We start from the raw sequence: 15158 nt of genomic DNA on the forward strand, positions 1-15158 counted from the left end.
AGAAATCCAAAGGCTAAGGAAATGCCTCTGTGGAGGAGTACAAGGGCCTGTGTTCCACCCCCAATGGTGAGAAATAACAGATAGAAACTGTGTCGTAGGTCGTGGGCCTCTCTTTCTTAGCCCTATCTGTTCACCCACTTCTGTTTGGCATGTGGTTCAGATATATCCTCAGGTCACCAGGTGTCAGTCTTAGAGTTTTTAGGCTGCCAGGATATCTCTCACAACCACCAAACTGGATGTAGCCGTCTTTATGGGTACTTGTGATCTGTTTTTAATAACTCAATTTTGGAAGGCATCATAGTTGCCAAAGCACATTTAATTCAAAATTGCATTAGATCACAAAGGGAAGTGAGAAAGGCAAGAGGGAGATGAAATGTAGAAAAAGCCAAATCCTAGCCAGGCTCAGTGGCATAGGCCTTTAATCCCAGAGTTTGGGAGGTAGACACAGGCAGATCTCTGTGAGTTCGAGGCCAGCCTGGTCCACAAAGCAAGTCCAGGACAGCCAAGGCTACACAGAGAAATACTGTCTTGAAAAACAAACAAACAAACAAACAAACAAAGCCAAAGCCAACTTTTCCCAAATAATAGGTGATGATGGTAAAAAATAAAAAAAAATAAAAAAATAAAGAGCTAGGCATGGTGGCACACACTTGATGTCCCAGCACTCAGGAGGCTGAGGCAGGAGAATTACAATATCAAAACCAGCCTGGACTATGTATTTTGAGACTCTGTCTCACAAGGGGGAAAAAAAACCCTAAAAAGGGTATAGTAGGGGTGGTGAGATGGCTCAGTCAGTAAAGTACCTGCAACTGCAAATACATATGGCTGCGCACATCTGTGACTTGGGGACAAGCGGAAGACAGGTGGCACCTCAAAGCTTGCTGACCAGTGCAGGTGGCCAGTTAGTAAGCACCAGCTGCAGTGATAGATCCTATCTCCATAATTGAGGAAGACACCCAGCGTCAACCTCCAGCCTCCAACGCATGCGCATGTGCTATGTGCATACACCACACACACATGGCTCTTTTAAAGGAAGAAAAGGGAGCCAGGCGTGGTGGTGCACACCTTTAGTCCCAGCATTCTGGAGGCAGAGGCAGATGGATCTCAATGAAATCTAGGCGTGTCTGTCAATATAATGAGTTCCAAGTCAACAGGGGGCAACATAGTAAGACTGTGTCGCAGAAGCGGGGGAGAGGCCTGGAGAGAGGACCTAAATTTGATTCCCAGTGTACATGTCTAGCCTCGTAACTGTAACTCTGGCTCCAAATGACTGAACACCTTTTTCTGGCAATCCATTGGGTACTGCACTCCTGTGTACATATACCTGACATATATATGTGTATGTATATACATATACATATGTATATATTACACACACATACACATATGTGTGTGATAAAGTATTTTTTATTTATTTATTTATTACATATTACACATACAGTGTTCTGCCTGTATGTGTGCCTGCACACCAGAAGAAGGCATCAGATCTCATTATAGATGGCTATGAGCCACCATGTGGTTGCTGGGGATTGAACTCAGGACCTTTGGAAGAGCAGCAAGTGCTCTTAACCTCTGAGCCATCTCTCCAGCCCTGTGATAAAGTATTTTCAAAGATTTATATAAACACCCCAACTCTAGAGTCGCTGCACTCCCAGCTGGCTGAAAATTAGCTCGGCTGTCACCAGACGCCAGCAGAGAGACACAGCAGCCAGTGGCCCAGCCAGATGGCCCTTTCATCTCCAGGATAACACACAATCACATTTGATGTGATTTATTTTCCAGCCATGAAACTGTACCCACCAGTGGCTTGAACCACCTTAAACCTAGCTTCAGCCTGCCTGGGAGGCAGCCAGGAGAGGCCAGGTGGAACAGATTAATTTTGAGGTTCCTGGGGTACGGTAATAACCATCTCCCTCTGTGTGGGTATCAGAGAGCAGAAATGAAGGCTTACTTATCCGCTTGAGGAATTCATCCTAAATCCTGATCAGAAGGCCAAACAGGTTCCTAGGTAATTTCCCATCAGGGGGGAGGGGAGAGACCTCCTTCTCCCAACTCATCTCTCTTCAGTCTTCCCCTCCCTTTACGGAGTGTATGTGTGAGTATGTTTTCAGCGGGCTTGGTATGTCTTAGACACCATTCACATCACTTCCTTCAAGGCCTTTTTCTTGCAGATCTGCAGCCTGCAGATGCTGCCTCCTCCTGCCCCGTTCCCACCTTATCACTCTCTGCACACATGGACCCCTGATGGGAGCCAGAAGATCCATCCACTTTGCAGGTTCAGCTGAGGGAGTCTTATTACTGACAGTGTGACGGGCGTGTGGGTGTGCGCTTGCGCCTCTCTGGCCATTTGACGAGACATCAAAAGCTCTGTGCACTCTGGCTTCCCTTTAACAAGGGCTGCTGGAGGGGAAGGGAGACTAGCGGAACTCCTCAGGCCGGCTGTGCTGGCTTCTGTGGGTGAAGCTGGCCCCCGTGACATGCTTTTTAAATGCCTGGTTTTAGAGTGTATACATACATAGTTTTCAAAACTGTTACTGAAAAGAGGCTGTCCCTTCTGGATCCTGGATAAGTTTTAGAAAAACTGAAGCCATCTCTAGGAGTGGCAAGTAGTGAAAATGCGACCCCAGGAGTCCAGGGTGAGCCTCCAGAAACACCAGAAGGGCAGCTGACAGGTGTAAACTGGTATCAAAATGCTGACAAAAGGAAAGAAAGAACTCTGCACAGTGACATGAATGTTCTTGAAGCTACTGAGTAAACACTTTTGTTTGGTTGGTTGGTTGGTTGGTTGGTTTATTTTTCGAGAGGTCTCTCTGTGTAGCCTTGGCTGTCCTGGACTCACTTTGTAGACCGGGCTGGCCTCGAACTCACAGCGATCCGCCAGCCTCTGCATCCCGAGTGCTGAGATGAAAGGCGTGCACCACCACACCCGGCCAAACACTTCACATTTTAAAACTTATTTTTATTTTACTTTTCATTATATGTAGGGATGTGAGTGCTGTCGCCTATGCAAGACAGAAGAGGCTGTCAGGTCCACTAGTGTGGGAGGTTTAGGTGGTCATGAACTCCCCACCATGGGTGCCGGGAACTGAACCAGAGTCCTCTGCAAGAGCAGCAAAAGCACTCTGAACCGCCGAGCCATCTTTCCAGCCCTATGACTTGAACACTGTAAAGTGATAAGGGACTAGAGATGTGGCTCGCTGATAGAGTGCCTGCCTAGCGGGCATGAAGCCCTGAGTTCCATCCCCAGTTCCTCCTAAATCCAAAGTGGTGGCCCACAGCTGTAATCCCAGCAGTGGGAAAGTAAAAGCAGGAAGGTCTCAAGTTCAAAACCATCCTCAGCTAGTTGTAAGCTAACCTAGGATATGTATGTGCGGTCCTGCCTCAAAACAAACAAAAATCCAACATGGGAAATGTTATACTGTGCTATGTGTATTTTCCCACAATTAAAATTTTAAAGCCAGGGATGGAGGGTAGGTGTAGCAGAATGTCTGCTTAACACGCACTCAAAATTTTAAAACTGGTGCTGGCGAGTTGGCTCTGTGTTTTAGAGCACTTGATGTGCTCACAGAGCACCCACATCAGGCAACTCACCACTTCCTATAACTCCACAGGATCCAGGGAGCCCTCTCCTGGCCTCTAGGGGCACCTGTGCACTCATGTGCATATTCATATGCAAAACACATAAGTATAAATAAACTGTCTTTCAAGAGAAGATTTGAGAACAACAGTTACGTACTCTCGCAAGCTCCGTCTGCAGCTAGCATTCTCCAGGTGCCTCTTGGGGCTTTCGTTTGGCTTTTGAGAAAGGGTTTATGTATCTCAAACTGACCTAGAATTACCAGTACAGCTAAAGATGGCATTAGTCTTAGTTACTGTTTCACTGCTGTGAGGAGACACCACGACCCAGACAACTTATCTTTTTTTTTAAAGATTTATTTATTTATTTTATGTAGATATGTGCTCAGAATTACCAGTACAGCTAAAGATGGCATTAGTCTTAGTTACTGTTTCACTGCTGTGAGGAGACACCATGACCCAGACAACTTATCTTTTCTTAAAGATTTATTTATTTATTTTATGTAGATGTGTGCTCTATCTGCATGTACACCTGCAGACCAGAAGAAGGCATCAGATCCCAGTATATAAATAGTTGTAAGCCACCATGTGGGTGCTGGGACTTGAACTCAGGACCTCTGGAAGAGCAGCCAGTGCTCTCAGCCGGTGAGCCATCTCTCCAGCCCTCAAGACAACTTAGTAAAGAAAGCATTTAATCCGGGTCTTCCCTATAGTTTCAGAGAGTTAGTCCATGAACAATGTTTGTGGGAACATGGCAACAGGCAGCAGGCAGGCATGGTGCTGGAAAAGGAGCTGCCAGCTACATCTTGATGTAAGCAGAAGGCAGAGAAAGAGAGGGAGCCTGAAAGCCCACCCAGTGACACACCTCCTCCAACAAGGCCACGCCTCCTAATCCTTCCTAAACAGTTCCACCAGTTGGGAACGAAACATTCAAGTGCAGGAGCCTCTGAGGGCCATTCTCATTCAAACCATGACAACCTTGAACTTTTGATCCTCTTGCCTCTGCCTCTCAGATGCTTACAGTCATCTGCCACACCACACACAGCTCGTGTGTGTGTGTGTGTGTGTGTGTGTGTGTGTGTGTGTGTGTAAGCCAGGGCTTTGTGCACATGCTAGACAAGCAGTCTACCTATTGAGCCCCATCCCAGCCTTGACGTGCATTTCAAATGGATCACTCCTGGCCTATGGAGTAACAGAATTGGTAAATACAAGGAGAACCGAGGAAGGAAGGGTGCCTGACCACGCATGCACTGACATAAAGTCCTGAGAGCAAAGGACAGAGGCTTGGCTGACAAGCTTTCCTTTTCAACCATAGGCACAGTGCCTGCTTACTGCCAAAGTTATAGCGTGATGGAGGACCGCCCACCCCCATGGTAGAAGCAGATTACAAATAAAATCTAAGGCGCTGTTTCAAAAATGACAACTCCAAGCACAGAAGCTGCCTGTGTCTGTGACTTCTGAACTTGAAGATAATCTCACCCCTTTTACATAAGAGTATGAATATTTATAAGCTTGTGGGGGCGGGGGGGGGGGATGAAAGGCACATGCTAGGCAAGTGCTCTACTGTTGAACAGCATCCTCAGCCCTGTGGGTCTGCACCTAATGTCTCAAACTTTCACTGGAAGGAAAGCCAGAACCAGAAAATGACTTTGGATAGACACTGTCCCCATAGCAAAAAGAACGGCAAGGCTATTAAATGTTCATCTCTCTGGCATCTTTATAACTTTACATTTATTGTGTTTGTGTGTGTGTGTGTGTGCATTGTTGTGTGTATATCATGTGTATGTGTGTGTTGTGTGTATATATGTATTATATATGGTTGTATGCATATATGTGTGTATATGTATAGGTGTGTATGCATTTGTGTGTGTGTGTGTGTGTGTGTGTGTGTGCGCCACACACATACATGCATGCCCCGGTTCCTGTGTGGAAGAGAGAAGACAACTTGATTTGGTCCCTCCTTCTACCATGTGGCTTCCTGGGATCAGCTCAGGCACCTTTACCCACTGAGCCATCTCATTGGCCCTCTGGCATCTTTCGTGGGTCTTGAACAGTGGGTGCACTCTGTGCTGACTCCACATCCTGGGAGGCTGACTGGACACTGAAGCTGCATCCTCATGAGGTTATTTTTTTCAACATAGGAACAGGAACTCTGGGCCTTGCACATGATGCAGAGGGCAAACCTTTTGCAAATCCCACGCAGTGAGCAAATCTTTAGAATGCAGCTTGTCTGAGAGTGGGAAGGGTGGGTTTAGTGAGGCAGCTTCCAAGTGGGCTTCGGCAATGGCGAAATGAGTGTCCAACCCAACCCAGTGTCTGCTCACTCTGCACAACCATAGGAAGAACAACGGCTTGTCTCTGTCCAAGGTGAAAGCAGTTGCCTCTTTAGGCTTTTCTTCCTGGCTCTCCCTGCATCTACAGTGGCACAGAAACCCTGCTATTGTCCCTGCTGGCCACAAGGAGGTGTGGCACTCCACCAGCTGTCCCATGGCAGAAAGGCCATAGAGATGGAGTTCCTAGGGCAAAGGAGTGGTGTGGCCCAGGAGTCTTGGCCCAATGGTGACCAGAGGTCCACACAGTTTGGCCTTCTTGGTTACAGCAACAGAATTGAGCGTAGTCCTGGGGACCCCACAGCTATCGGGGTACCGTGGTCTGGATTCTCTGGCTGTGACACGTTGGTCTGGTGACATCTCCTCTCTGAGCCCATTTTTGTTTTGTTTTGTTTTGTTTTGTTTTTTAATGTATATGAGTGTTTTGCCTACATGTATGTCTGTGTCCCACCTGCGTTCCTGGTATCCAGAGATGCCAGAAGAGGGGATTGGGTCCCCTGGACTTGGAGTTACAGACAGTTGTGAGCCACCGGGTGGGTGTCGGGAATGAAACCTGGGTCCTCTGGAGGAGCAGCCAGTGCTCTAACCACAGAGCCACCTCTCCAGCCTCTCAGTCTTACATCAGAGCTTGAAAATTCTCAGAGAACTTAGTCCCGTGGGGGTTCCCAAACTCTGAGCAGCCTGGAACCCTTCACTCAAGCTCTGGAATGAAAGGGCGGGGACTGGAGAGATGGCTGGCTCAGTGGTTAAAAGCACTGACTGCCTTTCCAAAGGACCCGGGTTCAATTCTCAGCATGCACATGACAACTGACAACTGTCTGTAACTCCAAGAGCTGACAACCTCACACAGACATACATGCAGGCAAAACACCAATGCACATAAAATTAAAAAAAAAAAAAGTGGGAAGGGCAAACAGAAACACCTTGGTTAGAAGGGTCCAGAGAGAGGACGCCACCTGCCCTGTGTCACTCAGCAAGAGGGTGGCAGAGCTAGGGGGAGCTGCTCTCCTAACACACTTTCCAGGACCGAGATGAGTGTGCAGCTTCTGGGGTGCACAGGAGTGAGGTCGCTAAAGGAGAACCAAAGGTGGGGAGTGGGGACGGGGTCGGCAATCAGGAACTCCCACTGTGTGCTCACACAGAGTGCCATAGCCCGTCGCCATTATGTTGTGGGTGGTTTTTTTCCTCCCGTCCCTTAGCGCCCAGAGTAAATGACCCATGATATATGTATATAAACACATAGGTCAAATAGCCGGGCTCTTCTCTGACTAGCTCATAACTTACAGTAGCCCATTACACTCATCTCCATGCTGCCACATGACTGATTTACTGAGCCCAGCCACCAGGCATCCATTTTCCTCACCTTGGCACTGAATCTCTCACACCCATGTCTCTCTCCCAGAATCCCTTCTGCCTGCTGGAAGTCCTACCTATTTCCTGCCTCAGCCATAGGCCATAGGTTTTTTTTTTTAATCCACAGGTTATTGCGTCTATACACTACACAAGGGATTTCCTCCACACTGTGTCTTGACCTCAGAAAGCCCCACAGCCCAGCGTGTCACCATCATCTTCCTCCTTTAGTCTCAGAGAAGTTAAGCGACTCGACTCAAGTCACAGAACCCGGAAGTGTGTACATTGGGGTTTTTGAACCCAGTGTCAAAGCCCAGATACAGCCTCTCCTATTCATTCAATTGTCCTTCTTGAGGGTATTGTCCAAGAGGGTAGTTCCGGACCCAGCCACGCAGCTGTGATAGGCTCACCCAACCCTGGTGTTTTGGAGGGGGGGCAGATTAGTAAGCTTTGTGTGACAAAAGGAAAACAGGAATGGCCAGGCAATGGTGGTGGTGGCACACGCCTTTAATTACATCCCTCTGGAGGCAGAAGCAGGGGGGATCTCTGAGTTCAAGGCCAGCCTGGTCTACAGGGTGAGTTCCAGGACAGCCAAGGCTACACAAGAGAAACCCTGTCTTGGAAAACAAAAAGCACAAAAACAAAAGAAAAAAGAAAGAAAGAAAGAAAGAAAGAAAGAAAGAAAGAAAGAAAGAAAACAGGAAGGGACTAAGCAGCAGAGTGAGGGGGAAGTGCACCTCCATTTTTGCCAGAGAGTTCTCAGAGAGGGACCAGGGTGTCCCTCTGCAGACTGCCAGTTTCTAGTGTGTCTGAGCTCCAAGCAAGGCTGCCTACAGGACACCCAAGCACTTCTGGTGGACCAGGCCTGAAATATTCTGAATCATTATGTCAGAGAGGATAATGAATGTGCCCCTATGCTCCAGAACCCATCGCCTCCATCTCTGCAGGCTGCTCAGCTCCCGGGAACCTGCTCAGGGAAGGCTCCAGTGTCTCCTTACTGATGCGCATTGGTGTAGAGCGCAGTGGTCTCTCTGAAGGGGGACAGGTCCTCCATGTCCCCCGTGGGTGCGAGCTTCTGGGTGGTGTCTCCTACTCAGGCTGTGTCACTTGCAGTCACTTGTGACTGTGTGATGTTTACCTTAACTGGGACAGTAACACTTGGCAGGAACAGACGAGGCATGTAAGGGTCTGACTCAGGGAATGGAACCCCCTGTAAATGTCAGCCCCCATTGTCTTGTGTGTGTATGACTCTGTGTGTGTGTGTGTGTGTGTGTGTGTGTGTGTGTGTGTGTGTGTGTGCCACTCCCTTTCCCCATCTCAACTCATCCCACACCCTTACCCACAGTACCGTAACTCTCCCATCAGGACCCACTGTGTCCCAGAACACTGACAGACTCTTCTGGGCTCTCTCACCAGATTGCCAAGGAATCATCGAGGATGTGGTCCTTCTGGGCGCCCCGGTAGAAGGAGACCCCAAGAACTGGGAGCCTTTCAGGAAGGTGGTGTCTGGGAGAATCGTCAACGGCTATTGCAGGTCTGTCTGAACCTCATGTCATGGGGGGAGGTAACCACGTGTCCTAAGCTCCTAGTGTGCCCTTCTCACCTTTTCTGGAGACGAGAAGTCTCTATGCTAGAAGGTACCAGAAGCTGGTGATGGGCATGTCAACAGGGCCAGGGGTTCAGATCTGGGAGGCACCCCACCCTGCAGGATGGCTGTGGGCAGGGGACAGTCTTGCAAGACTCGTCCTGTGTCAGGCCCAAGGTCACCTGCCGGTGGACTCTGCAGATTAGAGATAGAGGAAAAGCATGCGGGTGACACCTGAGACCAAAAAACCAAAAAGGGTTCAAATGGGTGCCCTTTGCGGGTATGGCGTGCATGTGTGTGTGTGTGTGTGTGTGTGTGTGTGTGTGTGTGTGTGTGTGTGCATGCACTTGTGCCACTGGCAGTGGAGGTATCTGGGCTCCATTTTTGGAGCATGATTTCTGAGCAGAGGCGGGAAGAAGGAAGATGAAGCTGACAATGCAGAGAGCGCTTGGGCAACAGGCCTTCTGGCAAGCAGTGGGGCTTGAGGGTGGGGGAGGGAGTCAGGGAGCAGCCCTGTTGAGAGTCTGAGGAGAGGCCCTCGGAGTCTTCATTCTGAGTTAAAAACCCAAGCTGTAAAAATCCCAAACCTCGGAGAGCATGGTGGTGCACACCTTTAATCCCAGCACTTGGGAGGCAGAGGCAGGTGGATCGCTGTGAGTTCAAGTCCAGCCTGGTGTACAAAGCAAGGCCAGGACAGCCAAGACTAACAGAGAAACCTTGTCTCCAAAAACAAAACAAAACAAAACAAAACAAAACAAAAAAAAAAATCCAAACCTAATGAACTCTGAAAAGGGATCTGCAGCAAAAAAAAAAAAAACATAGGATAGTGACCAAGTGACCTGAAGAAGGTGACACTCTAAACTCAAAATAAAAGGGGCTACAGGGATGACATAGTGACTTTTATCTTTTTGGGGGGCAGGCACTCATATAGCTCAAGCTGGCTTTGAACTCTCCATATGGCCAAAGGTCCTCCTGCCTCTACCTCCCAAGCGTTGTGATGTACAGACATACACTGCCAAGTCTGGTTTGTGCAGCGCTACAAATCAAAAGCAGTGTTTGTGCATGCTACGCAAGCACCCTACAGGGGTCAGAGGTCAAAACTTGAGGGACAGGTGAACCAGAGACTCTGCGTGACAGCAGACGGCAGAGGGACAAGCTAGTAGACGGACTGTGATGGATGAGCCTACAGGAAAAGAGCAAATGGCGGGATTCCCCTTTAAAGGGATTCTTCTCAGGAGGGGAAGGAGGAGGCACCAGCTGGAGAGCATCTAGCAGCCCCCTCTGGTGCCCACATGCCAGCTCAGCATTTGGAGGCTCAAGTGGAAGGGACTGGGAGTTTGAGGCCAGCCCAGGCTGTGTAGTAACTGTGCCCAGTTGGTCAGTTGTCCAGGGCTCAGAGGCCCAACCCCCTGAGGCTCAGGCTGATGGCACCTCTTTTTGCCACCAGGGGAGACTGGTTGCTGAGCTTCATATACCGGACGTCATCTGTGCAGCTCCGAGTCGCAGGCCTCCAGCCTGTGCTGCTGCAGGACCGGAGAATGGAGAACGTGGACCTGTCCTCAGTGGTGAGTATTGGGCTGTTGCTCGAAGGGCTCCCCACTGGCCTGTGTGTAGGAGCGACACCAGGTCCGCCCAGCCTTTGGAGATAGCACCTGCCTCCTGCTGGCTCTGTCCCAGCTTCCCCACACACACCCCACCCCACCCCCAACACTTTTACTCCAGATGACCAGGCAGAGCTGCGCTCCACCACCACCACCACCACCACCACCACCCACCCCATCCCTGCTCCAGATATAGCCAAAGCAAGCAAAGGCTCAGGTGTGGGCCATGGGCTAGACTCAAAGCAGTAGACCCTGGTGCCCAGCCAAGCAAGAGCAAAATCCAGGACTGAGCCCATCATATGAGAGGTTTATTCAATATCCGGGGCCCAGGGCTCATGAGGCTCATGAGTGCTCCCTGATACTAGCCCCTCCTTTTCAGCCATGCCACCACCCTCACTTCTCCACCTCGGAGACTACCTGCTCCCAGAACGCTCCCTCCTCAAACACCTTGGCTTTGGCTCAGCCTTCTAGCTTCTGCCTAATAATAGCTCTTTATCACATTAAGGGGCCTCAGTAAAGAAGCACTTTCCTCCTCTGACTAATGAGAGGTAATTAGCATTGCCTTGGTGTCCCAGGCTTTCCTTGGCAGCTCGCTGGAGGAGGGGCTGGCAGATCTCCCTCAGTAGGATTTGCCGGGTAGCTCCATCTTGCATAAGTGACTACAGACCTGTCTGGCCCCTCCTCCTGTGGCAGGCAAGGACCGTCTCTGGAGTGGATAAAAGGACCCTGGCTAGGATGTCTCTTTGCCCTCCAGCCTCTCTCACTCACGGCTGCAGCAGGTGGAGGATTTTACCACCCCGGAGCTCACTGTGTGAAGCTGTCCTGGATGGTTTTGGTTCAGCACAAGCCCCTCCCTCTCCCAGAGGACATACCTGGTTTCTAGGACTTAACGAAGGGTCTGCCACAGAGTGCGCAGTCAGTAATAGCGCCATCAATGACAAGAGCCACCATATGCCAGCTGACCCCTACAAAGGTCCCAGGAAGACTTACTGATCCATTGTTCAGATGTGGAAACTGAGGCCGGAGTGACAAACACAAGCTTATTAGTCGCTTTCTGGGTCACTGTGACCATGCTCCTTGGCAGAAATAATTTAAGCAGTGATTCCTTCGCACTCACGGTTTAGGCTGGTTTTAGTCTGCCAGGGCAGGGAAGGCCCAGCAGGAAGCTCTTCACAGAAGGGGGTGGGTTAGAAGCAAAGGGGGAGGGAGGAGCCAGGGGCTGGGTGTCACAGTCAAAGCCCACTTTTAGAGACCAACTTCCACCAACTGGACCCTCCCTCCTAAAGGGTCCACAGTCTCCCAACACCTCCAGCTGGGCAGTGAATGGTCGAAAAAACCTAAGCCAGAAACCCAGAGAAGCTACCTCAGAACCTGGGCCCACAGCCACACATTTGTGCCACCTGCGTTCCTAAACCTCCAGATCCTCGTCAGCAATTTGCAGTCCTGCCAGCGCGCCTGTATCCACATGGTCTCCTGCTCCTGCAGCCCACATAATGCAGGGGTTATGGTCCATTTCATCTTATAGAAGCATGTGACCGCAGGAAACCCGGGGCCCTAACGGCATGGCAGGAGCCCTCAGGACAGAGAACTAGGGCAGGGCAGCCAGGCCAGGCCTCTTGCAAGGCAGGAAAGAGGAAATGCTGGGGCCCGTTCCTACCCACATGGGCCTGGTGACTGGAGTTCCGGGAGCTGCCCCGGTGCGCCACAAGGCTGCAGCCTCCACCAGCAAAGTGCTTTCCATGAAGATCTGAGTTCAGGGCCCCAGGACCCAGATAAAAATCGGTCAGATATGGCAGTGCTTGGGCAAGGCAGAGACAGGGAGATCCCTGGAGCTTGCTGGCCATCCAGTCTAGCAAACAGATATGCTCCAAGGTCAGTTAGAGGCCCTATCTCAAAAAATATGATGGAGAGTGATTGAGGAAGACACCTGACCTTCGACCTACACACACACACACACACACACATTGTCTTACAAAGAACCCAAGACACACCAGGAAACAGGAAACACCACCACTTCCTCCCCATCTTGGCCCATCTGGACTGGCATAAGCCTATGCCTGGGACTTCATTATGTACCATGAGCAGAGAGTTACTTGGCTTGTCACAGTGACCCCTGACATCCAAGGCCAGCACTGGCATCTGGTGGCAGCTTCTGCCTGCAATGTATCAGGGTGGAATTGTTACAAGCTGGACTTGTAACAAATCTGCCCTCGGGGAGACATCTCTGTCCAAGCTTGAGGCAGAGCCCTGGGTTCCGACCATCTGCCCAAGGCCTCTCCTCTCAACACTGTCATTTTAGGAGTTAAGTTCTCAGCACAGAAGGGGAGAAGGGGGCAAGTGGGGAGTTCCTAGGAGGGGGCTGAGGGAAGTGAAGGGGAGATGGGGGTCAGTGAGCTGTGAAGAATCAGAACCTTATACAAATAAATCTTTATTTCCAACTTGGGATTTCTCCTGGGGAAACCCTCACAGCCACCCTCTGGGGGAGTTACTCCTAATGTTGGGGACAGAAAGGCCACTGAAGGTCCCATGGCTACTGAAAAGCAAACAATGAACCCCACCCCTGCCTATCAACCATTAGGATGGGCCTTCATGTTCCAGAGGACCCACACATTTGGAAAAGCTTTCTTCCACTTTCTCTTGCTCAGATCCTATAGCCTACCAGCCCACCCCACTCCAGTGCACTCTGGACTTGAGAACCATTGATAATTGGGGTCCTGGGGTGCTGAGTGACTGGCTGAGGGCAGAACTTAGCTTGGATCCCAGGGAAAGGGTGGGCCCTGCACACCTACCCACCATGGTCCTCACTCACAGTCTCCTTGCAGGTCAACGGCCACTTGGACTATGCCAAGCAAATGGACGTCATCCTGAAGGCTGTGGGCATCCATACCAAGGCGGGCTGGGGTGAGAAGGGACTCCCACTGGCTCCCGGCAGCCTGCCCCAAGAAGAACCTCCCCAGATAGCCACAGTCTCCATAGAGGAAACCATCCACCAGGATGAACAAACTCAGGGACCTGCCCCAGGAGACAGTCTCAGTACCGCCATACCTTCCATTGCCAGCCAAGCCCAGGTGCCAACGGGGCTGGACCAATCAACAGAGGCCTCACTCCCTACCCCTGCCACTTTGGCAGAGGGACCCCTGATCTGCAGCCATGGCGTGGGTCCCAACCCACTGGGCTGCCCTGACTGCACCCATGGGACCCAGGAATCCTGTGCAGAACTGGACTGACCCCAGCAGGAACCTTGGACTACCACTCCAGACTTCTTCCCTGTGCGACTTTCTCTAACATCTTTGGGCTCCCAGAGAGTTCTGGAGGTGGGGGGATTTCCACAAGTGCCTTCTTAAACATGAAGGGCTAGAATGGGAAATTGAGGGAGAAAACACTGGCTCCCTGAGCAAGCACTGGCACTCTGACTTGTGAGGCCAGCAGCATAACCCAGCTCCAGACCAGACCAGACCTTCCCTTCAGGTCCCACCCAGAGGCCCAGACGTCACTGTGAGACTGGAGGGGCCCCGTGCTCCCTTTTCTCCAACCTCAATGGAACCAAAGCTCTACTTGCACCTCACATCTACTCTCTCCATGGCTGCCCACCGGCCCCAGGCTCCACAGTGGGGTCATTTCCACGTGCCAATGAGGCAGGTTCCTCCCTCCCCTCTTGGAAGGTCCAGTCAGCTTTGTCCAGTGCAGGTGCAGGCTGGGTGCACACTATGAGACACAGATGTGATGTGCATGGCGCCCCACCCTGAGCTTGTGAAACATGGTGACCCTGGATAGAATCATAGCAAGAGGAGTAAAGGCGGAACTCACCGTCCAGCAAAGTGAGAACTGGGCCTGGCGGCAAGTGTGGATTACACAGGGAGGGGCCAGTAAATGCTGAGTGTTTGTCACACCCTAAGGATTTTCCTCTTGACCCTCACGACTACCCTTCATTTCATGCCGGGGAAACTGTAATTAGGAAACCTGTTGGACCCACATCAGTGAGGGAGTCGCTATCAGGTCTAGCCAGTGGGACTTAAGACCTGAGCTTCTAAGGCCTAGCATCTGCATCCTTAAGAATCCCCGCTTTGTGCCTCCCACCTCCTCTAGGTGGCAGGGACATAGGTGACCTGCCCCCCCCCCCATTGTGCATGTGGGGAAATAAGACCCGTATAAGACTGTGGGTGTCATAGTTCAGAAACTGGATGCCCCTCCAGTGTGTGTCCCTTATTCACTTTACAAACACCTACCCAACTCATGATGATGCCTTTAGTATAAACTGCTCTGTGCACATGGAAACATGACAGTGATTTGTTAGGGACCACAGAGCATGCTAGGCACAGAGTCAGATCAGAGTCCAGGCCACTTGGGCCGAGACCTACACACCGCTGTCTTCCAAGCACCCAGGAATTAATAGGATACAGACCACACACGGCCACTTCCTTCAGCTTGTGTTTATTGAGTCCCTTGGGCAGGTCTAGAGGTGAAGGAGAAAACCTTGGAAGCACCAAAGCCCTGCCTGCAGCCAGGGCCCAGTTGAGTTATGATCAGCACCAAGGAGAGCTCCTGGCCACACTGGAAGAGCCTGGGAGCCTGGGTTGATGGAACACTGGGACCTCATAACGAAGAGAAACTCAGTCCAGAGAAGGATGGAGCCAAGAGTCCCTTGCCCTTTCCCACAGATGCAAGCCCTGTGCCAGAACCCTCCTGCTTGTCTGTGGCTTCACCCCCAAGCCAAGG

The 15158-nt window shown here is 50.8% G+C and overlaps 1 protein-coding gene across 2 annotated transcripts in view; it reads left to right on the forward strand.

The window, feature by feature from the left end:
• TMCO4 (transmembrane and coiled-coil domains 4) overlaps positions 1–14353 on the forward strand; it is a 79377-nt gene extending 65024 nt beyond the window's left edge. The window contains exons 13-15 of one of the 2 annotated variants that reach the window (XM_084787959.1): positions 8673–8790; positions 10289–10406; positions 13265–14353. In XM_084787959.1, coding sequence (XP_084644085.1) covers positions 8673–8790; positions 10289–10406; positions 13265–13669 — 641 coding nt within the window. In that variant the 3' untranslated portion in view covers positions 13670–14353. The remainder of the gene's footprint in view (positions 1–8672; positions 8791–10288; positions 10407–13264) is intronic. The other variant, XM_084787958.1, reaches the window with a different exon arrangement.
• Positions 14354–15158: the final 805 nt, after the last annotated feature.

This window comes from Acomys minous (assembly GCF_964271855.1).
Source record: "Acomys minous genome assembly, chromosome: 6".
Lineage (NCBI taxonomy): Eukaryota > Metazoa > Chordata > Mammalia > Rodentia > Muridae > Acomys > Acomys minous.